Source organism: Acomys minous (assembly GCF_964271855.1).
Source record: "Acomys minous genome assembly, chromosome: 16".
Lineage (NCBI taxonomy): Eukaryota > Metazoa > Chordata > Mammalia > Rodentia > Muridae > Acomys > Acomys minous.
The window spans coordinates 58,344,388-58,371,893 of record NC_140498.1 but is presented as its reverse complement, the minus strand read 5'-3'; the positions used below and the strand labels follow the sequence as shown (position 1 = coordinate 58,371,893).

Genomic DNA, 27,506 nt, shown 5'->3' with positions numbered 1-27,506 from the left:
TTCTAATGGGATGGGTCGGGTGGAGTCAGGAGCGGGAGGCTTCACAGGCTCCAGCTATTCCCTGGCACCCGGCAGTGGGGGTGCTGGTGGATCTAGGGGTCCTTCCCAAGGCTAAAAAGAGACTAAAACAACAAAGCTGTGACAGGTTTTGGGGTTCCGGACGACAGTGTGCCGCCATCCATCACACTGGGGTTTCTTTTATCATTCTACCAAGAGAAGCTTTCTACTTTACTGAAATTAAAGCTTTTTTTTTTAAAGTGACAAACTGTGACCGAGAGCAAACACTCAGCCAGACAGTCCCTCCTGACAGTACTGACCTCGCTCACTGCAATCATCTCATGATTATCTTAGTGATTTCAGCTAGAATTTTCAGTTCACCTTAGAAACAGAAACAAACAACAGGACTACTTCTGCCGACAAAAAGGATTTGCTGGCAGAGTCGTCAGCACTGCAAACAACGCTTGGACTCCACCAGTTTAAGTAAAATAAATAAGGAAAAATGATCATTACAAAGCCAGTCTTCACCCTGGGGAATCAAGAACACAGCCCTGACCAACCGTCCCCTCCATGCGCATACACGGTGGTATCACCACACGCTTCTCCACAGAAGCAGAGTATCTCACTTCCTGACACTGGGCTCCGCGGCTGTGGGTTCTGGGCGTCAGGAAGGCAACTGCAAGGATTGGGCCCAAAGGAACTTTCCAGTATGTCTGAAAAGACCACTCAACCGCTCCTGTCCACAGCGTAAACACCCCACGCGCTCTCGCAGGGCGCAGTGTGCTCAATCAACCTAGCACACCCCAGTTCTCCCACTGCCCTCCCGGGAACTCATGGCTGGTGTGGGGACTAGAGGAAATGTGTTGGCAGCCGCAGCTGCTGTACAAGAGGAGCTGGTTTCTCTGATCCTACTTCCTGGTGTGGAACTGCACGGACAGCATGATTCCTGAGCAAAAAATTCAACTACTGTGATCGGAAGGGCATGTTAATCCATAGTCTTTGCTTTATTGTACGCAAAGTGAGCTACTGCCCCGAGCGTCCTGCGTGTCTCTGTCTTCTTGAACATCAGCGCTATCCTTTCCGAAGCAACCAGAGAAGCCGCAGAAGCTTCCGTCCACTGTGGCCCCTTCAGTCCCGAGACTGATAGAACAGGATGTACCCAGACTCCGAGTTCTTGGAGATATCGGATGTCAACCCGTAGAATTCTTCAATAGCTTGTGCATCTATTTTCTGTGAGGTAGAACAGAAACATTAGCACCTCCAGCTCTGACAGCAATGCTTTAAGTACAACGACCAACAGTGTCCAGTGTCACTAGGAATGGGGCCTGCGGTGCTCAGCCACGGCTGACGAGAGGCACTACAGTCACACTGGGAACACTCGAGCAGCAACAGGCACACTGGAACACTTGAGCAGCTACAGTCACACTGGGAACACTCGAGCAGCAACAGGCACACTGGGAACACTCGAGCAACAACAGGCACACTGGGAACACTCGAGCAGCAACAGGCACACTGGGAACACTCGAGCAACAACAGGCACACTGGGAACACTCGAGCAGCAACAGGCACAGCTCAACACAACAGCTACCCTGAGCCCGCACCTCTCTCTCCAAGTCTCGGCTGAACCACACGAAGCACGCTAACTGTCAGCTATCCTGGACATGTGAAAATGGTAAACCCTAACAGTCTAGCCTGATGCAGAGTCAAGGAAGGTGAGAGCATCTGTTAATAAAGGCGTGGTAGTGCACGCCTGCAATCCCAGCACTTGGGAGGCAGAGGCAGGTGGATCGCTGTGAGCTCAAGCGCTGACGCCCGAACACCTGACCACACTCGGAACCTGTGAGCCTGGTCTACAAAGTGAGTCCAGGACAGCCAAGGCTACACAGAGAAACCTTGTGTCAAAAAAACTAACTAACTAAATAAACGACAGTACAAGATGGTGACACTCAATAGCCAATGAAGTGCCACGTCTCCACTGCTGTTTCCACACAGCAGGGAGCAGCGGCGACGCCCCCCACGTCCCCCATCATTCCCGGCATGCTCTCTCTCCATGCCGACCACCTTGTGAGCTCTTCCTGCCATCATCATGGACTCTAGCCTTCTGAAACCATAGCTACACTCTTTTATAAGGTGCCTTGGTGCTGGTGTTTCATCGCAACAATAAATCCTAACTAGTACAACTGTAATTTGTTATATAGCGCAACACAACACATCTTTAGAAAAAGGAACATTTTTCTAGCATGGCAGTGGTGGAATCCTCCCCTCTTTGCTCGGGGCTGTTTAAGGCTGGCTGGCAGCTCAAACTCTAGGAGGAAGGAGAATTCAGACTAACTGAAAGCCCTGATCAACTGCCTACAATTCCCCATCAGCCACCTGCGAATGAGAAGCCACAAAGGAGAAAAGGAGGAAAAACACACAATTCCAAAGATATCAGGGAGCTACTTACTTCAACAATGTCGTCATCAAATAACAACCAAAAGTCATGACTCTTAACGATTGCAATATAATGGCCTCGATTGGGCCCACTAGGACAAAAGAGAAAAGGAAAGCTTATTTTAAAAATGGTACTTATATTACCTTCTTGTCCTGAAAGTCAGAGTTTGAAAAAAGACATTAAAAGAGAGAGAGAGAGAGAGAGAGAGAGAGAGAGTGTGTGTGTGTGCGCGCGCATGCGTGTGCAGGTGCCCAGGAGCTGGGGTCAGAGGCAGCTGTGAGCCTCCTGTGACTCTCAGCCTCGGGAGGAACAGTGTGCGCACGGCTCAGTGGTGCAGCACTTCCAGGGCATGTGTACGACTCTGGGCCGATCCCCTGCAGTAGTGGGATGCAGGCATGTGCATCATCCACACAGGGAGCACACAGGGAAGGATGCTGAGAGTGGGAGTGTCCAACGCCAGCCGCTTAAATGCTGCTCACAGCTGCTGATGCCCGAACACCTGACCACACTCGGAACCGTTTACCTTGCAAAATCTACTCAGGCAGCATTGTTTCAACACCAAGACAAAAAGGTGAAGGAACCAAGAGAAAGCCGAGCTCTAGCAGCTGAGACATGGGGCCTCCGACTAAGACTTGAGCAGGAATAAAAACAAAGGCATAGGTTTAAAATAGTAACAGTTTTAAGAACGGGTGATAAAATACCTAGCTCAAAAGCTAATTTCAAACCAGACTGCTCTTGAGAAATAAGAAGAATGTCAGTGAGCTGGGCGTGGTGGCGCACGCCTTTAATCCCAGCACTTGGGAGGCAGAGGCAGGCGGATCACTGTGAGTTCAAGGCCAGCCTGGTCTACAAATCGAGTCCAGGACAGGCAAGACTACACAGAGAAACCCTGTCTCAAAAAACAAACAAACAAACAAAAAAAAAAAAAAACCAAAAAAACCAAAAAAAAACCCCCAAAAAACAACAACAACAAAAAAAACCCCACCAAAACAAAACAAAACAAAAAACAAAGAAGAATGTCTGTGTCTAGCTAGGTGTTCCAGCACTCACGAGACAGGGCGGGGAGACCGAGCTTCAGGCCACCCTGGGCTTCACAGCAAAGACTTTGTCTTAGAAGGGTGGGGTGGCTCACGGGTTAAGAGCACTAGCTATTCTTGCAGAGGATGTGGGTTCAGTTCCCAGCACCTACATGTGGCTATCAACCACCTGTAACTCCAGCTCCAGGGCACTGATGCCCTCTTTTGGCCTCTGAGGGCACTGCACACATGTACAAGACAGGCCTCCCAGACACAGAGTCCTGCGTGCGTGCGTGCGTGCGTGCGTGCGTGCGTCTATCCGTCCGTCCCACTATGAAGGCCCGAGCACGCCCTCCAGAGTCACCATTACCTTCCGCAGTGAACCACAACAGCAACGAGGTCGTACATCCTGTCAGGGTTAGTTGCGTCTCCTGAAGTGTTGAACAGCCGAAGTTCTAAGGGAAACACCACTCGGTAGGAAAGCTTTGTGTAGCGATGAAGCTGGTCCATATACTTAAATCTCTTCAGGTGCAGAGCTAGGATCATGGGGAGTTTCTTAACTTTCATCCTGAACAATAAGATAAAGACAGAACCCAGAGAACAGTCACTGTGAGCTTAAAACTAAACCACTCAGCTGCTGCAATAGGAACCATGGTTTGGGCCCTGCTGAAATCTGACTTCGTTCTAGAAAAAAAATTCTCTTTTCTCTCTTTTCCCCAAGACAGTGATTCTCTCTCCAGCCCTGGCTGCCCCTGGCCTCCCTCTGTAGATCAGGCTGGCCTCGAACTCACAGAGATCCATCTGCTTCTGCCTCCTGAGTGCTGGGGCTGCAGGTGTGCGCTGCGGCCACCTGCCTGGAATACGTTCTTAATGAACCTGCTTCTGCTGCCCTTCATTTCAGTGCACCTCATGTGTTTGCTAACGACGTATCTACTTGTTGATATTTATGTTATACTGTGGCCCTGATATCTTATTTGAGTCTGAAGTGGGTCATGACCAGCAGAGACCGCTGACAACAGCACCAACTCATCCGGCCCAGGCACTGCTAAGGAGTGCACAGTGCCGTGCTGGGGGAAGAAGCCTCACAGAGGAGAGGGTCCGCGAAGACGCAGAGCATCGTGGTGGCCACAGAGCCAGTCCTCTTACAGCCGCAGGACGGTCATTTGTCCCACTGGCAATGACGAGCTGAGCAGCAGCTCCAGTGACCCCCAGCACACCCCAAAGCCAAACTTGCACCAGAGGGCCTGCCGCTGACATTCTGCAGCTCCGAGGCATGACAGCTTCCTGGAGCCCAGCAAAGGTTTGCATCAGAGACGCAGACACTGAGCAGCGTGCACTGCTACAGCCGGCATCCGCAACAGACAGGCTCGCTTCTCGGCCACAACAGAGCCTGATCCATCTAGCACAGTAATGCCTCCAACAGTAACGAGCCGGCTATGGAGCTCAGTCTCATGCACCACGGTCACCTCCACTTCCCACGCATGTGACGCTTTGCAGGGCAAACACTTCCACAAGCAGCAGGACACAGAAAACACTTTCTAGGAGCTTGGTGGATCCCAAAGCGCAGGCTTTTACACTACAGGAATAAACAGACCTACTCACTGGCAAAATGTGTTGTTTTGGTTGCTACTGATCGATAGACATGTGCTTGAGCCTGGTTACAGTGAGTTAAAATCGCTGTGCCCATTTAGCAGGGCGGCAAGAGCAGGTTTTACCTAGTGACCTAATCTCTGCTCTCAGCTTCCCTGACAGTGTCAGAGATGGGGTCCACCTCAAGCCCAGGACCTTAAATCCAATGCAAACACTCAACACCAATCCTATTGGCTCCTTTCCTTAGAGCACCCTAATTACACTGGGAAAGAGAAGACCCTTTGTGGGAGAAGGGAGAGCCAGAGACGTAGCTTTCCTAAGTTGTCAGCCATGCTCCAGGGAGTCACCCCAACAAACTCAATGCTATTCCAAGCTGGAATTCCCTGTCTGTCTTAAGTACCTGAGCTGAAAGGTGATCTCCCCAAGAAAACTCCCCAACAGCATTAAAGACTAAGTGAGAATAACATGGTGAGAATAACATGGTGAGAATAACACGGTGAGAATAACACGGTGAGAGTAACACGGTGAGAATAACACGGTGAGAATAACACGGTGAGAAAAACATGGTGAGAATAACACGGTGAGAATAACACGGTGAGAGTAACACGGTGAGAATAACACGGTGAGAATAACACGGTGAGAAAAACATGGTGAGAATAACACGGTGAGAGTAACATGGTGAGAGTAACACGGTGAGAATAACACAGTGAGAATAACAATGCCATATACTCTAGAATAGAACAAAATAACCTGCAAATTACAGAGTCCAGCTTTTAATTGTGAAACAGTCTAACATCGTATTTGCTTTCTTCTTCAATGCTATTTCTCCCAGGGTTACCTGCTTTCCAGTCCTCTTTCAACAATCAATTCTTTTAAACACAAAGCTAACATTGTTCTCTTCAATCCTCCATTGGCACTTTACACACTGGCCTTGACCTAGTACTGCTCGATGCCCCAATCTCTACTTTTTTTCCACTCTTCTTTTCCCCCCCCCAAAGACAGGGTTTCTCTGTGTAGCCTTGGCTGTCCTGGATTCACTTTGTAGACCTTGAACTCACAGCAATCTGTCTGCCTCTGCCTTCCGAGTGCTGGGGTTAAAGGCGTGCGCCACCACGCCCAGCTGTCCCCTCTTCTTTTTCTGAGCAATCTAGCTAGACTTTAAATGGGGCCAAGAAAGAGCAGTTTATGTAAGGAAGGGAGGAAAGACAGTACAGCCAGCTGAGGGCATTAGCAGGAGGGATGGGAGAGGGTCAGGCTGGGAAAGAAAGACTGGCCACTTACAGGGGTACTAACCAAAAAGATAAAGAAGACCAGAGCTAATCTCCACTATCGGAGACGGGCACTACAAAGGTCACACAGGAGACACAGGAGACACTGGAACAAGGCCCATACTGTCAGCTGCAACTGGAGCCACCCCCAAATTCATGGTTCTCAGTATAGACGGGTGCAGACGCAGACTTACACAGGACCACACACACCCTCTGCTCAGTTCAGCAAGGGCTCAGAGTCCTAGCTTCCAAATGCCATCCCTGCCCCACCGACAGGAGCACGGCCCATCACAGGAGCAGCTGGCTCCAAGTGCAAGAAGCTCAACTGAGCTCAGGGCGTGCGTTGAAGCACTGGGCAGAGCAGTCACCAGCTGAGCACCAGGAACAGGAACACTGATGGATTACAACCCCCTCAAACAGGAACGTCTCAGTGCAGTTTAATGAAAAATGAAGTATTTGTAATCTTTAAGTATCTCTACACTACTTAAAAATGACAACAGGGCAACAAAGTGCAGCTTACATGAGATTTCTAGGAAATATCCTTTTCCTTCCCCCCCCCCCTTTTTTTGGAGACAGGATAGCTTTGGCTGTCCTGGACTCACTCTGTAGACCAGGCTGGCCTCAAACTCAGAGATTCACCTGCCTCTGCCTCCCAGTACCTGAATCACAGGAGGGGACCACTGCATCCAGGCTCTAGCAAGTGTCTTAACCATCAGTTTGGTGGTGGCAGCAGCAGCAGTGTCACTGCAGAGGCCCAGCATGGCCAGCCTACCCCAGGAAGCTTGGTTCCTGGAGCTATTTGGACCTCAGGTCCCGCCTACATCAGTTAACCCCTTGTGCTCAGACTGTGTGACCAGTGCAGTTACTGCTGAATCCCACTTCCTTCCCGAGGGCCTGGAGTTTGGAGCAATGTATCAGAGAATGCCTATGTGACAAGCACTCGACACGACTCCTGGGCACGGAGCCTGCAGAGATGGTGTCACCAGGCAGAAACTTCAGTGTCCTGTGTCACTCTGCTGGAGCACGGCCTCCTGGAAGCCTGCCTGGCCTTGCTCTGTCCTCTGTGTCTTTGCATGGTATCTTAGCTATGAGTATGACTATATACCAAGGACCAAGTCCTAGGAAATGACCAGCACAGGGACACGCAGACACCTGGAACACAACTGTTTGCCACTTAACAGGACACATATCTGCAAGACTCCTTTCCAAGACATCTGAGCCAAAAGACTGGAGACACGAATCGTAAGTGTAATGAGTGGTTCTGGGCATCGCTCATCAAACAAGTCTCACTGGGCCTTAATTAACTGTGAGGGCGGACGTAAGACTGTGGGACTGCAGACACAGCTCAGTGGGTAAGAATGCTTGCCCATGTGTTTAAAAAAAGAAAATACCGAGAGCCAGGTGTGGTGGCGCTCACCTTTAACCCCAGCACTTAGGAGGCAGAGGCAGGTGGATCTCTGAGTTTAAGGCCAGCATGGTTTGCACAGGGAGTTCTAAGGCAGCCAGGACTACATAGTGAGACCCTGTAATTAACGCACGCACGCACGCACGCACGCACGCACACACGCACGCACGCGCGCACACACACACCAAATGGGGGTGGGAACATGAGAACAGGCAGGAGGACCACAGAGGCACGCTAGGTAGTCGCTAGCCGCAACAGTGAGCTGGGTTAGCGACAGACCCCAGGGAAACTAAGGCCGAGGGCATCAGGAGAACCCGAGGTCCAATGTCCTCCTCCACCTCTGCACGCCCACACATGCTAGCACCACACACACAGCTATGAAGGAACACTCAATACCCACATCATCCATGGCCAAAGCAGCATTAAAACAATTTCCAAAAAGGCTGGCAAATAGTTCAGTGGATTGAAGTGCTCTCTACACAAGCGGGCAGACCTGAGCTCAGATGGTGGAAGAACTGAGTCCTGACCATGGTCCTCAGCTCTCCATGCGTAGTGCCACTGCATACGCATGAGCACCAGCACACACACATGCATGTGCACACACACACACGCACACAACCCTCAGTCCCATTTTCCCTAAGAGGCGCTGACTTACCGTTTGTGTGCTTCCTGTTTGCTTCGGCACTCTTCACAGTAGTATTTGTATTCACTGCACAGGGTCTCTGTGTTACTAAACCCTCTGTGAAAAATACAAAATGAACTTAGGGACACTTGAAAACTACTAATTCACTTACAAATACCAAAACCAAAAGCAGGTATTAAATTGCAAGAGAAATAATTTTACACACACCTTAAGCAGTGAGTGATTGATGTGTTTTGTTCCACGTCAACAGAAAGGTCTAAAAAATCTTCATCTTTGCTGCTTATCTGTAAATACAGAGTTACTTCAATTACCAGGAAGCCAGTTTCCAGCTGCCTGGTTAAACGTATTATGCTCAAAAGACAACAACTTGCTTGGCCTGAAGCCAAAGGCACTGAGCAAATGCCCACCTCTCACACCTCCTACACGGGAGGACATCAGACACCAACCATGCATCTCACTGGACCAGACCCTCCTGCCCGGAGCTCACAGGCTGGAGATCTGGATGGGACTTGCTGGGACTCGTGATACTGCAGACACGATGTCCCTGACGCAGAGTGATAACTGCACACAGTGTAACGTGGGGATCACCATATTAAAGGCAAATGACTGAGTGTCACCTTCAGAGAACAGAGAGAAAAGAGGTGCACCAGCAGCCTGCATCCACCGGCTCCCTTCCGGTCAGCAACATCCCCCCCTCCCCAATGCACATGCACTCATGCCAGAACCCATGGAGCCCATCCTGCCCTTATTCTGATAAAGGCAGCAACATAATCCCTTTCTGCGGGTCAGCATAAGGCTTAGGTTTTTCAGGAAACTCTGTGCCAAGCACACTGCAGGCCACTGAAGACCTGGCTGGTAGAAGACACCCGTCTCTTACGAGCTACAACTGGTAAGTATTCACACACTTGAGCAGGACAGGGCCTGCAGCGCCCTCACATATCCCCAGAGGCCCAAAGTCTACATAGGAAGCTCACCCCTTACTACATTTCTAAACACGTTAAGTAACTATTTTGTTTTATCGAAGGCTGAAGTGTGCACACATATGTCTTCTGACAGATCAAAGTCCACTATAGTAAACATAGGGACACTCTCTGATCGTGTCCACTGCTGCAGTAATCCAGCACTGTCCTGCAGGGACCTGGCTCCAGCGACGGAAAGGCTCACACCCCGGCTCACACCCCAGCTCACAGCAGCCCTTCTCTAGCTGCAAAGCATCTTCACAGATGCTGCCAAGGGCACCTCCTCCTTGACCAGGTGAGGCCCGCCGAGGGTACTGTGAGGGCACACAGTACTGTTCTATTCCAACAACACTGTGCACAGATGAAGAAAAGGGGAAATAAACTGACACCCAATCCTGTGCCATACTGCGGTCGTTAGCAGCCCACACAGAGCATGGTAGCCGTGTGCGATGACTGTGGGACTGGGAAGTCCCTATCACCTAGCCACACTGTGGTGCGCACCATGTAACTCTGGGAGCAGCAATGCTGGTGCCCACAGGCCTACTGTGCTCCAGTCCCGCATGGGCACAGCACACCACGACGCAGGGAGTTCCGCTTTTGATTGACATCCCTTTGCTGCTCTTTAGCAAATACTCACTGCAGAGGAGCGCTGTGTCACATGGCAGCACTGCGCCCTCCTGTGCCAAGAATGCCCCTTGATGGTACCAACATGGAAGGATGGACAGACTCTGGGATGCCCCACGATGACGAACCATGCTTGGCTCGGTGTGTGTCCCCGTGGCTAAGACTTCCGACTATGCTTCCGTGGCCCTTACGTTCCCTAGCACCTCACCTTGCTAAGTTTCACTGGCATGGTTCTAAAGCCTCTTAAACTAAAACAAAATGAAGATATTCAGACTGCAGGATGCACCCTCGCACTGTCCCAAGCATGCCCTCGCCTGACAGAGCTACATGAAAGACAGAGCGACACCTTCAGGCTGACAAGTGTCCTGATGACTTACAGTTTCACACGTAAGACACCTGGTTTCATTAGTCAGTGTTCCCTGAAAAATCTCGTGGACCCACGTCGGGTCTGGTGTGCTGTTGTTCTCTTCGCTGTCCACGTCACCATTACGTAAGCGGCCATTTTGCTTCTCCTGTTTTCTTTCTTCTTGCAGAATATCCGCAATTGTGTTGAGTAGATAATTTAAGAACTCATGGGCATCTTGTTGCATGTAGTTATCAAACAGCTCTAAAAATAAAAGCAGGAAAGTGAGTGTACCTGGCATTTTATCAGAACTAGAAGCACGTGTTAATTATTGATAATATACAAGAAAACAGGAACTCGCGGCTCTAAAACAAATGGCTAAACTAGAGAGAAATAAAGTTAAGATGAAAGAAGCCTTTGAAAAAACTGCACTAACAGACCCACGGGCGCACAAGGGGCGAGAAGAAACAGCTCTTCGTCACCCCGGTTCTTACACAAGCACTTCACCAAGGGCAAAGCTGGCAGCGGGAGCCCGGCTAGCTTACTAATGAGGCGGCCAGAGGCAGTTTACGGAAGGACAGCACCAGGCCACATGCTCCAGTCTGATTTGGGAGGAGAGGCTGAGGCTTTTCAACTCCTGCAGGAGCCTGCCATGCAGCCAGCTTTAGGTGTGGAGACACAACTTTTTCACTTAGGCCACAGGATCACCAAAGTCTACTTAGGGTTAGAGCTTTGTGCATGCCCCTTCCTCAGAGCCCTGAGCAGATATGACACAAACACCGGCAGCCCATCAGGGCTGGGCCTGGCACGGCACCACGCTGAGCCCTCGGATCCTCTGAGTGCACAGGAGTTCTCTGCAGTCAATAAGCTCAGGCCTTGTTTACTTATCGCCCAGGGACCTTATTTTACAAGGACTGGAGCAAGTAGACTTTCCCCGTCAGGGAAAAAACGAGCAAAAACAAACAAACAAAACTTGCTTCCTGGGCTGGAGAGATGGCTCAGTGGTTAAGAGCACTGCCTGCTCTTCCAAAGGACCGGAGTTCAATTCCCAGAACCCACATGGCAGCTCACAACAGTCTGTAACTCCAAGATCTGACACTTTCACACCAATGCACATAGATTAAAACTAAATAAAATATTTTTTTTAAAAAAGGGAAGAAAAAAAAACAAAAACAAAAACAAAACTTGCTTCCTCCAGGCAATCGACACACCAGGCCCACTAACTGAAGAGCTGTACTTAGGGAGCTTTGGTTTTTCATTCTCAATGCATATTAAGGAAAACCACAGTTGTTTCTTTTAAAGCAAAAATAGGGCAGGGACTATAGCTCATTGCTGGAGCACTCGCCTAGCATTATGAGACCCTAGGTCAATTACACACACACACACACACACACACACACACACACACACACACACAAGCACACATATGAGCACACCCACAAACACACACCAAGGAACAAATGGAAATACATACTTAGGAAAAACGTAGAGAGTGTCTAAGACAGACACCATCTAAATTATGTCGTAAAGAGCTACAGGTGAGTGAGCACGTTCCTGCATCAGGGTCTTCTCTGAAGCCAGGCCTTTACAGAGCACCAGCAGCAAGTGCAAGCAGCAAGCCCGAAACTGTCTGGCCAGCCCCACGGCGTTGCCACAGTCGGCATCCTGCACCCCTGAGCCTTGGTCCTTGCTCAGCCCCAGGGACGGTAAGGCGCCAGCTCATGCAACTGAGTGAAGATTCAGAGAACACAGCACTGTACATGCCCGAAGGCCACTGCCCTGCCTACTGTGGACGACAACATTAGGGAACACCAGCTACATACACAACAGCGTGAGCAAAGGGACAGAGCAAAGGAGGGTGCACACCACGCATCCATAGTGTTCTAGAACTAACACAAACCCACCCTCGGCCACCTGAGTGGTCCTACGAGCTCAGGCTCCACCATGGCAAGGTCTAAAGTGAAGGCAATATAATGGAAGTCAGTGACCTTTAACCTTTGCTCTCAGTAGCAAACCCTCTGCCCTGAAAGAACGGACTGCTCTGTCCTCACTGACACACTACTTCCTTGAGCCAGGGCTCCCCTCGCTGCCACCTCCCTGCTGCTTCTAGGAGCTGTGTCTCAGCCCCTCTGCCGCCTCAGATTGCAGCTACATCTCTACCTTACTGCTGTCTTGCTCGAGTATCAAAGCTGCCACCAAAGGAAACACAGAAAGATCTAGCTGTGTAGAGGCCTGTGACCCTTTGACTCACACCGTATGCCAACTTCTCCCAGCCCACTGACGGACGGCTTGACTCATGGACTTCCCTAACACGCGGCAGCTTTAATATCCCAGTCAATTCCTTGACGAGAAGTGGCCTGTGTGGTGCCTGCTTCATTTGACCTCAGCACACAAGAGGCCAAGGCATAGTGAGCTCGAGGCCAAGCTAAGCTAGAGCTCAAGACCAGCCAAGGCTTCAGGGCAGCTGCCGGGGAGGAGTGACTAACTCACTGGGCAGGCAGCACAATGCTGGAGCAGCCACCATCTATAACACTGTCGTTTCCCCCCCCTTAAAACCACTTTCATATCTGGGGGTGGTGGCACATGTCTGTAATCCCAGCACTCGGGAGGCAGAGGCAGGTGGACATCTGTGATTTTGAGGCTAGCCTGGTCTACAAAGCGGAGTCCAGGACAGCCAGGACTACACAAAGAAACACTATCTCGAAAAAACAAAAACCAAATCAAACAAAAAGAATTTCACATATATGTATTTCTTCCAAAATAACAGCTATGTTTATTACCAAAAATGCAAATGAGTTTTTAATTAAAATCTCTTTGGGAAGGAGCAAGGGGGCGGCCCACAGAACAGGGGCTCCAGGTCCACTGAAGAACCATAAGTATCCTGACCGTCGGGAGTCCGCAGAGTGACCGGCACAGCAGGGCAGCAGCCTCTGCAGACTTTGGCCGCAATGTGCTTTTCAGTAAGCGTCATGCTCAATCTGCCAGAAGCTTGCAGTGACTGAGGGATGACGGCTTACAGCTCTAGCACATCGGTGGGAGCACAGAAGGGAGCTGAAGGGCTGCACTGTTTCCCTGTAAGACACTGCTTTTCCTATGGGTGGCTTCCACTCTACTGTCATAATGGGAAAGATGTGCTTCAAAACTGCTTTGGTTAAGTTAAGCCAGTTCATTCAAACACTCACTCATATTCAGTGAGCACCTACTACATGCCAGGAACACAATGGTGAGAAAAACCCAATGAGCTCCCTCCATCGTGGGCCTGACAGTCTAGGGAGAGAGACAGACAATTTCACTATTAAATAACTTATGAAAAGAAGCTATTAAAGTCCAAACACAGCTGCGACATTAATGCAAAAGAGTAAGAATTAGGTCATGGCTTACAATGGTTGACAGCCAGAGCTTTCATGAGAAAACTGTAGGAGGTCCTTGTAGCAGGCCAAGATGGCTACCCCCGCAGCTCGTTGGGGGTAGGGGGTGAGGCTGTCCCTGGGAGTGAGGTGTGCTGTCCTGGAACCTTCCAGGGATAACACAGGTGACGTGTCGCCACTCTGCTGGTAGCGGAACTCACGGGAGGGGAGAACCCTGACCAGGAGCTCCAGAAAACCCAGCTCACCAGAGCTGCTGCTCAGTGTCTGCAGACCCCACCATCAGCAAATTCACCAACCTGCCGATGAGAGGGCACAACAAAGAACTGGCCAGATCCCCCACGCCCGACTCTGGAAGCTGGGAAAAGGAGGCAGTTTGAGAAGTACCATGCTGCGTCTGCTGAGGAACCGGCCAGCACTGAACGTAACCCTACACAATCCTCCACCAGGCACTGAAGAGCTGTGAGCCCGTGACTGCTCGGTGCCTATTCTCAAAGCGGGCCATCTCTACCAGGTCCCTGTGCCTCTAGCTGACCGACGTCGCTGATTCCTGGGTATGAAATGGCTGATCGCCAAGAGGACAAGCCACAGCAGACACTGACGGCCCAGAAGCTGTTGAGCGAGCTGCTGGAGGCTTTTTATAGCAGAGGTCCTATGATCAAGAGGAAGCACAGCACATGAGATGGCAGAGGCCAACCGAGCCCTGGCCCAACTACTGCTGGTGGTAGCAGGAAAGACAGGTGGACAAGTCCAGGACACACTGCCACAAAACAACACTCAAGGGCCTAGAAAGATGGCTCAGTAGTTAAGAGCACTGGCTGATCTTTCTAGAGGACCTGGTTGGATTCCCAGCATCCACATGGCGGCTCACTTATCTTCTCTAACTTTGATTCCAGAGAATTTGACACCTTCTGACCACTGTGGGCACCAGGCATGCACATGGTTAACAGACATACATGCAGGCTAAACATCCATATATACTACTAATAATAATAAAGTTATGTTAAAAGGGAAAAGAAGAAAGAAAACTCTGTGCTGCTTATAGCGCGAAACATAACTGGGTAAAGTAAATATGGGAAACTTACACCTGTCTACTAGGTGTTATTTGCAAACTACTGGTATCTGCTCACTTGAAGGACACCCAGGCTTAAACAGACGTATTTACTGCTTTATAGACACCCACGGTTTTGTCATCACTCCACAACACCCGAAAAGCTGTTCTTCACAAGCAGCTCCATACGAACCAAGCCCCTTAGCTCAGCCACAGCTGTGTGGCTAGCACAGTGGGCTGGCAGGATTCAGGACGTGTTTAACATTGTTTGGATGAATGAATGAACAACTGAACAAAAGACAGGTGTTCAAACAAGCCATGGTGATGTGTGCAAAGGAAACGTGGCTCATAACAACTTGAAAAAATTTATATATACACACACATACATACTTGTTATACATAGCATATATAGCTAAGGTTCATAAGGTCAGAGCACAGAGCTACTGATAAAGCCTCCAGCCAACCTTAATGCCCATGAACTGTTTGGCTGGCAGTGAGCATTAAAACAATTCCATCACTGGCCTGTGCTGAACTTCCTCCACAGTAAAATGGCAAGCCTACAGGAAGCAGCGTGGGCCCTGAGAAGTGCTGCAGCCTCTGCACCCACCCTGCCCCGCCCCTCTCTGCCCCAAGCGTGCTGCCCTTGCAAGCCCACGCCCATCCACAGGGATATTCCCAAGCTCTGGACCGGCCTGTATCTAATGGTCTTCGTGGTAGCACACTGTTGCCGAGTGCCCTTTATGGCCGTCCTCCAGTGCACCTGTGCTGTGTTTCCCATCACGTTTACCCTAGGCTGTCAATTGGCTTCAACATGTCAAGTCTTTAATAGCACTTGGTCAGGGGCTTCCCGGCACCTACACCTTAGACGGCCACTCAGATTCCATGCCACCTCTGCTTTCTTCTTCCTGGCAAAGTCACACCACATATACAGTTAGTGGCACCTGTCCTGCCCTGTGGACACTCTGACACCTAAAGACACTCAGACACTTATTTCTGGATTCCCAGGCCTGCACAGAGCTAGTGCACAACAGGAAATCAGCATGTAATGATCAATGCGAGCCATCACCTAGTGTCCACCAGTCACCACAGACGGGGTACGTGTGGGGCTGGAGCCATCACACACAAGTCCTTACACTTGCCTAGGTATTAGAGTTAGAAGTCAAGGTCTGATCCTTCTCCAAATACAATGCCAACCAGCCTGCGCAAACACAGCTGAAAACGCATGCCGCCTCTACCACGGCATGGAGGAGGCTAAGGCAGGCAAGGCGGTCCAACAGCGGGGACCAGCAACACTGATATAACATGGGGTCCAGAGAGCTAAAATAAAGCGCCAGAAGGAAAACATGCGAAGACAGTACAGTAAGCGCACTCTCAGCTGTGTGCTCCCACATGAAATCCTCAAAGAAAACACAGAGGCCTGAGGTAAACGTTAGTGTGTTCCAAAATACATCTACAGATGCCAGCAGCACCAGTACTGAGAACTCTCTTCTAGTAACTGACTTCTGTGAAAAGACACAGTTATCATAAATATTTATTCCGGTAGCTGCCTCATTGAAACAGTAGTTAGGGAAAAAAAAAAACATTAGTTAGTAGGTCTGGTGCTCTGTCAACTTATTCTTTCTAAATAAAAACAGAACTTTAAAAGCCATCTATAAAAATATGTCGGGTTGTGACAAAGATAGGAAAATTCTTCAATTATGTAACTGAATATGACGTTCAAAACAGTGTAAGTTCAGGGCCTGAGCAACAGCTAAGTGTCTGGTGTAAGCTCGGATTCAAGGCTTAGTACTGCAGAAGGAGCGCGCGCACGCGCGCGCGCGCGCGCGTGTGTGTGTCTGCATGTGTGTGTGTGTTTGTCTGTCTGCATGTGTGTGTGTGTGTGTGTGTGTGTCTACACTCAGCCTAACCTGTGTCCAGCACAAGTCAATCAACCTTTAGAAGAACAAGTCATGGTGCGTTTAAAAAGCACAAGCATCCAGCTTAAAAAGCCAGTAAGAACACACTGCTAGCTAACCACATGGGAAATGGAGCCACTGTACGAACACAGAGGCGTGGTAAACATGGCACACCACTGTGCACAAGCACTTCCCACCGCACACACCTCCGAAGGCAAGCCTCGACTCAGACAGGATGACCCAACTCCCGTTAGTTTAACCCCCACGCCTTCAGCTGAGCTTCCTTCTTTCCTACAGGTTCCCCTGTGTAGCCCTGGCTGCCCTGGAACGCGCTCGCTCTGTAGACCAGGCTGGCCTCGAGCTGTGAGGTACCCACCATCGCCCCACCTGAGTTCCTTAAAAATAGAAAACCATGCAGATCTGGCATCTGAACAAGTAGGCGCCTCTCATGAGAGGGAAAATGTGGTGTTCGCAGGACTCAAAATGCTCTGCAACTGTAAGTAAAGTGAACACCTCCTCAGAATGCCTGTCAGCTTTAAGAACTGCCTCTAGGCATGCCATGCAGTGTGGGGTCTCTCTCCTGTCAGGGATCGCTCACTCTTACCAGTGCCTCCCCGCTTACTCATACACAATATAACTGCCCAGCTTAGAGGCACATCATACCCCATATACTAACTGCCAATCTTACTGCTGTTTCTCCATGACAGGTGCAGCAGACTAAACAACAATGCAATTTTATTTCTCCAGAAGCCTGGACCCCACAGGCTACCCAGCAGCGGCACATCTTACGAGGCAGAGTCTGCTGATGAATCAACGAGGCGGAACACCAGCTGCCGCTTCCCAGGAACTCTGCTGCCTTGGCCAAGTGCTGCACATGCCTTGGCCACATAACTTAAAGTCTTGTGAAAGTTAAATGAAAAGTATCTCAAAGAAGAAAGAGATGGGGGCCAAAGGTTGTTGTGCACGCCTTTAACTCCAGCACTCAGGAGGCAGAGGCAGGGGGATCTCTATGAGTTCAAGGCCAGCATGATCTACAAAGCGAGTTCTTGAACAGCCATCGGTACACAGAGAAACCCTATCTCAAAACAAATCAAAACAGAAAAGAAAAAAACAAAAACAAAAACAAAAAAAGAGGGAGGGAGAGGGAGAGAGAAGGGCAGAGAGAGAAGGGAGGGAGGGAGGGAGGGAGGGAGGGAGGGAGGAAGAGCTGGATGGACTTCGAAGTAACAAGGACAGATTAACATTTGTCCATTGTAAACCCTAAATGGCCTCAACTTGTGTGATTTTTGTTTTGTGGCCAAAGTAAGGGAAATAATGTACTCTCTACCTATGATTTTTTTAAAAGATAAATGAATTAATATAGGAAAGCAATATATAACCAATAAATCACATTCCATGGAAAATTTTGTTTTTGTTTTGTTTTAGGGGTTGGGGTGTGGGTATAGGAGCTTGTTGTCCGGCTACCCACACAATAGTTATCCCCGTGTCTCTGCCTCCTGAGTGCTGGGACTCCAGGCACATCTACCACACAGGGCAAAAACCTTCATTCTTGATCGAAGTGTCAAGTGGGCAAAAAGGAGGGAGGGTTCCCTATTCCCTGGCCCAAGGCCTTTACATGAGGAACACACTCCCAACACAGCTCAAGCCCCTGCTGCACTGTGCCCTGCTAACACAGCAGCTCTCCTAGCTCAGCCCCTGCTCTGCCATGCTAAGACAGCAGCTCTTCCCGCTCAGCCCCTGCTCTGCCCTGCTAACACAGGAGCTCACCTCCCCACAGGCTCCTGTGCTAGGGACTTAGGTCCAGCTGCTGATGCTTTGGGGAAGTTTATGGAACCTTCAGGAAGGGGTCCTTCCTTCAGGAAGCAGTCACGGGAAAAAGCTGGCCCACTTCCTGTTCTTCCTCTGCTTCCTGTGTAGGGCTGAAATGTGATCTCTCTGCTGGGCTGCCCCTGGAGCCATGTTCCACCCCTCAACAGTATGGACTACACTCCCCTCTGGTAACAAACTCTTTCTGCCCTAGCTTGCCTTTGTCAGAATATTCTAGTAAGAAGCTAACACAGTGAGGTAGAAGCAGACGCTGCAGTGTGTCTTCCCAGGACACGAGCGATACAGAGGCATTACCGTTTTCTTTTCGCAATCTCGTGATGAACTTCTTGGGTGGGATCACGCCGACCTTCTTCTTCTGGGTGGCTATACTGTGGAAGAGGTCTGCCAGGCAGGTGAGAAGGTTCTCCTTTTTTCTGGGCTGACTCTTGTATGCCAGAACTTTTTCCCGAAATGGACGACAAAAATAAAGTGCTTGAAGAACTGAGTTGCAATAGCAGGTATTCCCAAACTACAAGAGGAGAGAGGGACGTCGTTAGATGCCGAGAGTGAGGAGGTGAAGAGGGAGCAGCCCAGGAAAGCAGAGCACTGCAGCCTCACTGTTCTAAATCCCAGTTACTACTAACACTGGCCTTTATGTGGCTTAAAAAATCTGGCGCACATCTTGAATCCCAGAACTCAGGAGGCAGAGGCAGGCAGATCTCTGAGTTGGAGGCCAGCCTGGTCTACAGAGTGAGTGCAGGGCAGCCAGGGATACAAGAGAAACCCTGTCTCGAAAAACAAACAAAACAAAAAAACAAACAAATAGCACAAAATCCTTACACAAACTCTTCCAAGAAATACACGAAAGTAAAATTAGTGTATTTATCAAGGTCTCACAGGTGCTACATAGTAAGCAAACACAAAACATGAAACTAAAAGCGCAGTGGGCTGGGGGTGTCAGCCTTGGAGGAGAAGCCTATCAAGCGCCAGAGCCCAGTGGCCAGTGGCAGGCAGTCCTCCGCAACAGTCACCTCACGCTGCTCGCTGGCCGGCCGGCAAGCATTGCTGTGGTACTCTACTTCTATTTCCTCCCTTCAAAAAGCGCAGCGGGCACTGTCTTACAGAGTGAACACACGCTGAGATTCAGTCCCCTTGAGGTAAACGGAACCATCTCAAGTTATGAGCAAAGACAGAATCTGTGTAGAGCAACAGCAGCAAGGCGGAACACGGCACAGAACGCTTCCATGGTAAGAAAGCTTAACGCCTGGCTGTGGCCAACATTGCGTTTGCATGTTCGTCTTCCAAGAGACTGAGCAAACGGAGGTCCTCAGGCCCACTGGGATGCGCAGCACAGGGAGAATCTTTTTTTTTTTTCCTTTTTGAAGAAATATGAGGGAAAAAAGAAAAGATGAGAGCCTTCGAAAAGGTGTGACTTCCCATGTCAGGACTGCTCGGCAGAGCCAAGCTGGCTTCAGAAAGACACTGTGAAATGAAGACTTCCCAGCACGGTAGTTGAAGACTAGGCCGTGGCTCACTGAAAACACTGGCTATCTCCAGAGCAGGTGCACATGCAGGGCACACACGCAGCACCGTTTCTCTAGCGGTCAGCACACTCTGGTGCTGGCAAAGAGAGACAACATCCATGAGCAGGACACCCTCATCAAAGGATGTGTAACCCAAGTTAACAACTTCCACAGAAACAAAAGAAAAATAAAACACACCACCTCACAGTTACATCAGTAATGTTAACACGAGGACTCATGGCCTGTGAGAAGACAAGAAGAGACGCACAGGCTGAGACAGGAGAGGCGTCTGTAATGTGTACATATTGAGAAGACCGTAAGTAGGCTGCAGTAAAACACCACAACCACGGCAACTTGAGGAGAAAAGGGTTTATTTTGCTTACACTTGCAGGTCACAGTGCATTTCTGAGGGAAGTCAGGGCAGGACTCAAGGCAGGAGCCTGGAGGCAGGAACAGATGCAGCCCGGCCTGCTCTAGGCCTACATGCAGCCTGATCTTAGGGCAATCCCTTAATTGAGGTCCCTTCCTCTCAGATGACTTTAGCTTGTGTCAGGCTGACTTAAACCTATCCGGTACAAACCGGGTGTGGGGACACACACCTTTCATCCCAGCACTTGGGAGGCAGAGGCAGACAGACTGATGTGAGTTTGAGGCCAGCCTGGTCTACAAAGCAAGTCCAGAACAGACAAGGCTACACAGAGAAACCTTGTCTCGAAAACAAAAAACAAAAACTGTTCAGCTCAAGCCCCCACTGTGTCAACACAGCCTGTCCATCCTCTGAACACAGCACGGCAGGCAGAGGAGGCAGTCCTGAAGCCCTGCCCCTGAACAGTGCTCTTTTACTTAACTGCAATCAGTTCCGTTAGGAAACCAAGAGTCGGCATTCTTTCTCAACAATCAGCTAATCTTCATAATAAGTAGTAAACCCCCTTTCTGGTTTTTCGAGACAGGGTTTCTCTGTGTAGCCCTGGTTGTTCCAGAACTCTCTGTAGATCCGCCTGCCTCTGCCTCCCAAGTGCTGGGATTACAGGCGTGTGCCACCATACCTGGCTTCAAAACTCTTTCAGTTTTATTTTTTGTTTGTGTCTGTATGGTGCCTACTATGTGTATGCTGGTGCCCACTAAGGCTTAGAAGAGGGAGTTGGACAGCCTGAAACTGGAGTGACAGGTGGCTGGCAACCACTGTCTGAGAGCTGGGAACCGGACTCAGATCCTCTGCGAGAGCAGCCAGTGTTCTGAACCACTGAGCCTTCTCTCCAGCGCAGGACCGTGCTGCTGCTGCTAATGGTCCGCGGGAGCCTCGCACTGGATTCGCTGTGTGTACTGGAGAACGAATGAGAACAGGGCCAGGCACACAAACACGGGAGGCCACGCGTGGAGCAGCGAAGGGACAGAGCTGTACTCAGTGTGTGAGAAGCCTGTTGCACCTGCAAGTTCCTCACCAGCAAACACCACGGATGAACTTGTACAACCACATGATCAAGGTTCAAAACAATGCTTTCAAAGAACTTAGCTAATAAAAATTTTAAAACACATAAAAAACCCACCCATAACTAAAAATATATTAACCAGGTGGTGATGAACAATCACGAGAATAATCTCGTTTGTTTCCTGTAGGGTAATAAACTGCTTATCCCATGGTTTAGCCAGCACAAGATGCCAGACTCCCACAGGTGACTGCTAGGTGGTGGCCCAAAAGGGACGCCCATAAGGTGGGTCTAGTAGCAATTCTACCAGTGTACACTTTGTGGAAAAGCAATGAGGCCTGGAAATGCAGCTACTTACAGGCCTCTGCTTTAAACAAAACCCGGTGTGGTGTCCTCTCTCCTGCTCCAGCCTCCCCTCGCAGTTCTGGGCTTAGGATGCAGGGCCTTGCGCACCCTGCACAGCGCTTTCCCGCTCCCCCGGGGCCTGCCCTACTCCAGAGTATTTAAAGCAGCTCCAAAGATACAGGAGAAATGACTTGAAACACTGACCTCGGAATTATCCTAGCCATTCCTCACATCACCGCCCCCAAGAGCCAACACTCCCACTACCCTTAAGCAAAGCTGCAGCTTTAATACGGACTTAATCACACACATTGAGACAGACATTCATGCTTATGAAAGGACAGTTGTACGCCCCAAGTGTGGGCGTAGGCGGCTCAAGAGAGTTGAGCCAAACTTGATATTTAAGAGGCACCTATGAGTAAATAGTGTGATAATCCTAAAAATAAAAAAGTGGCAAACCAGCAAGAGAGAAGCAGAGAGGGATGGAAAAGTAAGAGCTGGGCAGAAAAGACTGAACATAAGCTGTCGGAATCCAGTGGTTTCTTCTTAGCTCCTTCCTCCTGACCTGACTGCTATGTAGCTTCAAGAGAACACTGCTCACAGTTACAATGGCCCATGCTTTCTGGATAGCATTTAAAAACAGTATCTCAAAATGAACCAGGCCTGAAGACCATACACCTAACTCCATGAGCTTCTCGCCAGAGCAGCATTCCGGCCGGCGCTGTGGAGCGGGCGTCGCAGGGATTTCGGGCTTCCACTACCAACGCATCCATACGCACCTGTGTACCACCAAGACTGAGGTTCAGCTATGTGAAGAACACGGTTGTTAAACTCCCAAGTGCTTGCTGGGCTTTAAGGACATCTTTATCCCGGCGGGAGACGCTCGCACCTGAGTGCCAGCTCTAGTTAAGCGACTCCAGGCTCAAGCGATCACTCGTCTAGGTATAGGTCAAACTTTTGCTGTGAGAATTTTGTTGCCAGAACTGGGAAATTGGGCCAACAAGTTAGAAACTGTTCAGGGAGTGTTTAAGGCCTCAGACAGCTTTATCTCCTTTCACCACTGGTCAGTTTAAAACCCTGCCGACACAATGAAGAAGTGCACTCGCTCACAGTCTCAACGCTCAAGGCTAGCGGAGGATTCTCTACGGCTGCTATCTGTGATACTTACATTGACTAATCCAAAATAGTGCTCGTTGACCGGAAACTGTTCTGGACCAATCTCTTTCTCTAATGCCGAGGCATTGGCGCCCTGTAAAACGAAAACCACAAATCTCAGCATTTATGGCATTTCTATAATTTCTAATCATACAGGCAGAGACATCCTTTAAAAGGCCATACTCAAATCACAGCAAACCGACATTACTAAAAACAAAAAATAAAACACTAAGAATGATATTGGAGATGAATAGCTTTTAATCACATGACTAAATACTACCCTGCACAAACTAGTCAGGAACCGTGCTCCTAGCACACTCCTCCACCCTAAGCGCTCAGGGAAGACTGCTGACTCCTATACTCTAACAGGACTAGACAGCTTGCTGGCAACCACCACAGAGCTCAGAGTATGGAAGGCAGGCTCGCACAGCGCAGGGCCAGCCAGGATGCTGCCCAGGCCTGGACTACTATCTATAACCCACTGTCCTAGAGGAAGACCCAGAAGTAAGGCCAGATGGCCAAGGGGTGAGCAGAGTTAGTGACCCCCGCACGGCTGACCCACAAAGGAACTCCCAACATGGAGACCTCTGGGATCAGAAACACTATAAAGCATGGAGCTGGAGTGCGACAGAGCACGCACCGCCTCCACTCACATAACTCTTCCTTTGCTCCAGCCCAGTGTAGGCTCCTGAGGCTCCTGCTCTGCTCTTGTCCAACACATAGTCTCCTCCCCGCTCTGCTTTCCTCTTCCCTCTTTTTTCCCGTTCTTCTCCCTAAGAGTGCAGCTGGCCTGACTGCTGGTCCTGATGCTGCAGCTCCTAAGAGCTGGGCTTATCTGTTCATCTTCATTGTTTTTCACTGTGCATATGTGTGTTGAGTTTGGGCACCATATGCATGTGTGTGCAGGTGTCCTTGAGAGCCAAGAGCTGTCACGTGGCGACATGCATGATAATGCTGCCGTACAGCACTGCCCATCCACTGCTGAGCGCATCCCCAGCCCCTGGTCCTGTTTCTTTACCTCTTTCTTTTCAGTCTACTTTTAGCCAAGAAATAATCCAGTTTTTACAGGAAGACGAAAATTGCCTGATCTGTCCTCACCGCTGGGAGAACAGGAAGAGGAAACACATCCCTTCCAACAATTCACACACGTGCCGAACCTCCTGAGAACCTGGCCCTACTCCGAGGGCCAGTGTGGTTTAGCAACAGCGTCAAACCCACCCAGGACACAAAGCCCCAAGATGCTCTAAGTGAACGGTGTTTCTCTACCCCACAAACGGCAAAATTCCCAACACACTGCGGAAGGTAGATTCAGTTCACCTGCAAAAGAGCTCTAATAAAATGCTAAGAAATTTGAGAAAAGAAATTACTAACACAAAATAGAAAGCACAGAGTAAGAGAACGCAGCGCAACAGATCACAGCTGCGAGGGGCAGAAGTGCAGAGGGACAGAGAAAATGGCCAACACCTGCCAACCAAGAGCAGGCACTTGGCACTGGCCCTAAAAGTCAATCGGGTTCTTAGAAAAGACAGAATAGTTACAGAGGTCAAAATTAAACCTGGTATTGCGCCACAGCTTTAACTCATTTTCCTGTCAACATGTGGCCAACTAACACCGTTCCATTAAAAATAGAAATGTTGCCAGGTGGTGGTGGCACGCGCCTTTAATCCCAGCAATTGGTGAGTTCCAGGACAGCCAGGACTACACAGAGAAACCCTGTCTGAGGGGAAAAAAATGTTTTACAAAAAAAAAAAAGAAAGATCCCATGAGAGCATGGATCCACTTGAAATGGCTATAGACACAAGCATCCCAGAGACCGGACTGTAAAGCCATAGGCCCAAGTCTGGCCTGCGCTACGTTAAATCTCTGCTGGGACCTGAGTTTCCTGAGGGGTAGCATTCTGTACCTCTGTGCCTTCCTTCCACCCACAAGAAGGCACGTCAGATCACGACACTTTTTTAAAACATGGACCGCACAATGCAAACGGTGTACCAAAGACCAAGGTCTAGAACAAAAGACGGGAGCACAGCCTCACCCATCGCTCAATACTGTTACCACGGGTAATCACAGCGTTAGACACACACTTAACACATAGACATTATGAACTTGCAGCCACAAGCAAATGCCAGGCCAGGCGTGCTCCTCTGACCTCCCCAGGTATATTCCCACAGTGAGGACTTTCCAGAGGACAACAGTGCGGACACCTGTGGACTGCCCTCTGATAGTGAAAAGTAGTAACATGTTGAACAATGCTGGAAAAGCAAGGATACCCTCTGCCGGTATCCCTCACCGACACAGGGAAACACACATCCAAGAAGCCTGCCTTCCTCCTCTGTGAGAAATACAAAATCACATAAATGCAAGCTGACATCCTGCAATGTTCTCATGAAAACGATTAGCTTATTTTATAACAAACATTATGTTCATAGAAATAAGCTAGAAATTAGGAATATCTTGTGTCTAAGGTCCACATCAAGGCTAGGGGTGGGGGAGAGGGGCTCAGGTTATGTCTAAGGTCAGGGGTCGGGGTGGGGGGCTCAGGGCATGTCTATGAGGACGTGTTATTTTGAAAATTTGATTATGAACAGCATACACTGTTTATGTGAGAAGGTAATGTACTTTAGTGAGAAATAAAGTATAACATCCAAACCTGCTATCTAGAAAATGTAAGTATGCATTATTGTACTTGGATGCTACACAGTTAGGTAAACTATTGATTCTCAGTTTTCCTGTTGTTTGATATTCCTCAGTTTCGTGTCCAATCTTATTTTAGAATCCGGCACTTCTCATCACAAGTCCAACACTGACCAGGGTCAGCTCAGGTCAGTGCATCAAAGAGAGGCAGGAGACGCTGCAGTGCCTTGAGGAAGCTAAGAACGCGTCAGGAGGGAGAGGAAGCAGCCGCAAAGCTAGGAGGGTGTGAACTCCACACCCCGAGAGCAGGCTGAGACAGTCCTAACACAGGGCAGTGCAAGACACTGCTTCATGCCGTGAAGGAGAGCAAAGCGTACTGCTCACACCGGTCCTAAGTGCCCTGAAAACCCTCCAAGGTCAGGAAGTGGTATGACAAAACAAATCATATTTATACCCTGAGTTCAGAAGCACCAGAGAAGAGTGTCGCAGCAGAAAGGGTGGGAACAGGGAAAAACACCTTCTAACTTGGTCTACTATGCCAGAAGGCTGAGCAGTAGCGAAAACTCTGAATCTGCATATCCGTCACCCCAAGTCTTGCTTCTTGACCTTGATTCTTAAAAACATTCAGCACTCAGGGGGTTGAATTCGAGATCACCTGGTCTACATATAGACTCTGGGCCAACCAAAACTACACAATGAGACCCCATCTTAAAAATGAAATAAAAATAATTTAAAAGTGCTGGGTGGGGTGGCACACACCTTTGATCCCAGCACTTGGAAGGCAGAGGCAGGAAAATCTGTGAGTGGGGTAATCTGATCTCCATAGTGAGTTCCAGGGCATCTATAGCTACAGGGAGATCCTGTGTAAAAAAACACTAAAACAAAAGAAAACCCTGTGCTCCAGCACTGACACCCCAGCCTGTGACGACAGCCTAGACTGCACTCTGTAGTATTTGGGGTGAGCATCAGCCAGGCCACGTGGCTGGGACACAGGCAGGCTGGCAGTGGACTGGCTGAGTGGCAGCTGCCCATGCCCAGGCTGCTCTCCTGACCTAGTTCTCACATGAACTCAGTTTTCTCTCCAGCAGGGAAGGGACCAGAGTTATGGCACGCGCTGCAAAACCACAGCGCTGACACACAGAATCCTAGACGGCACCATAGCACACACACAGCTCACATCTAAATTTTGGAGAACATTTCAGTCCTTTGAGCTCCATGTTTACACAGGCACAGAGCTGAGAACACTAATCATGCCCACCTCCCTGGAAACATGCAAAGAAAGATGAGAGCAAGTGCCCGGCACCTCAGAGCACAAACGTCATCTCAGAATGAGGACTTGGCATACGGCGACTCTGGGTAAAGCATATGCTATGACTAATAGCCAAAACGGAGCGAAGACTAAAATGTCAGCAGCCTCGCTGCCTCTTGAGAGACCGAACTCTGTACAAGCTCTACAGTGGAACTGCTGCCTCTGCCACCGCCAAGCTGGTTCCCACGGAGGGCATGTGAGTGTCCACCTCACCCCCAAAACGTCCAACCTCAGAGGGGGAGCCTTCCAGCAAGTCTTAAAGGACATCTCTCTTCTGGCAGGATGATAGGCGGTGCTTTCTCTTTTACCCATCCTCCCAGCGGCCCACGGTAACACTGAGCATGCCCATCAGTCAACCCAGAAAACTAATGTCAGGGCCAAATGCGCGCAGATTTAGATGAACTCCTAGCACTCCATGTATGCAATCCTTCCCACCCACAGCAGAGTATACGCACTACACCAGGTAAGCAAGCCAGGCGACAGGTGACACTCAGCTTTCTATAGTCATTAATAAATGATCAACAAAAACAACAGGCATATAACATTAACCCCCAAACCCAAAAGAGTCACTGCAAACTCAGCGCTCCCATTAAATGTGTGTTCATGGTGCCAACCTTCCCGCTGTGTGCCTCAGCATCTCAGTCTTACCCATGAGGTTCACCCCCAACCTTCTAAGGCAGCGAAAATGCAATTGTGAGAGGCTGGCCACATGCTAACTGACCT

At 49.6% G+C, this 27,506-nt stretch overlaps 1 protein-coding gene across 1 annotated transcript in view; it reads right to left on the bottom strand.

Moving 5' to 3' along the window:
* Nucleotides 1–977: 977 nt before the first annotated feature.
* USP12 (ubiquitin specific peptidase 12) overlaps nt 978–27,506 on the bottom strand; it is a 48,981-nt gene continuing 22,452 nt past the window's right edge. Inside the window, exons 2-9 of the mRNA XM_084761814.1 lie at nt 22,857–22,937; nt 18,712–18,925; nt 10,314–10,543; nt 8,561–8,637; nt 8,366–8,449; nt 3,818–4,015; nt 2,444–2,522; nt 978–1,227 (exon numbers count right to left, since the gene is read on the bottom strand). Of these exons, the coding sequence (XP_084617940.1) occupies nt 1,126–1,227; nt 2,444–2,522; nt 3,818–4,015; nt 8,366–8,449; nt 8,561–8,637; nt 10,314–10,543; nt 18,712–18,925; nt 22,857–22,937 (1,065 nt within the window). The 3' untranslated portion in view covers nt 978–1,125. The remainder of the gene's footprint in view (nt 1,228–2,443; nt 2,523–3,817; nt 4,016–8,365; nt 8,450–8,560; nt 8,638–10,313; nt 10,544–18,711; nt 18,926–22,856; nt 22,938–27,506) is intronic.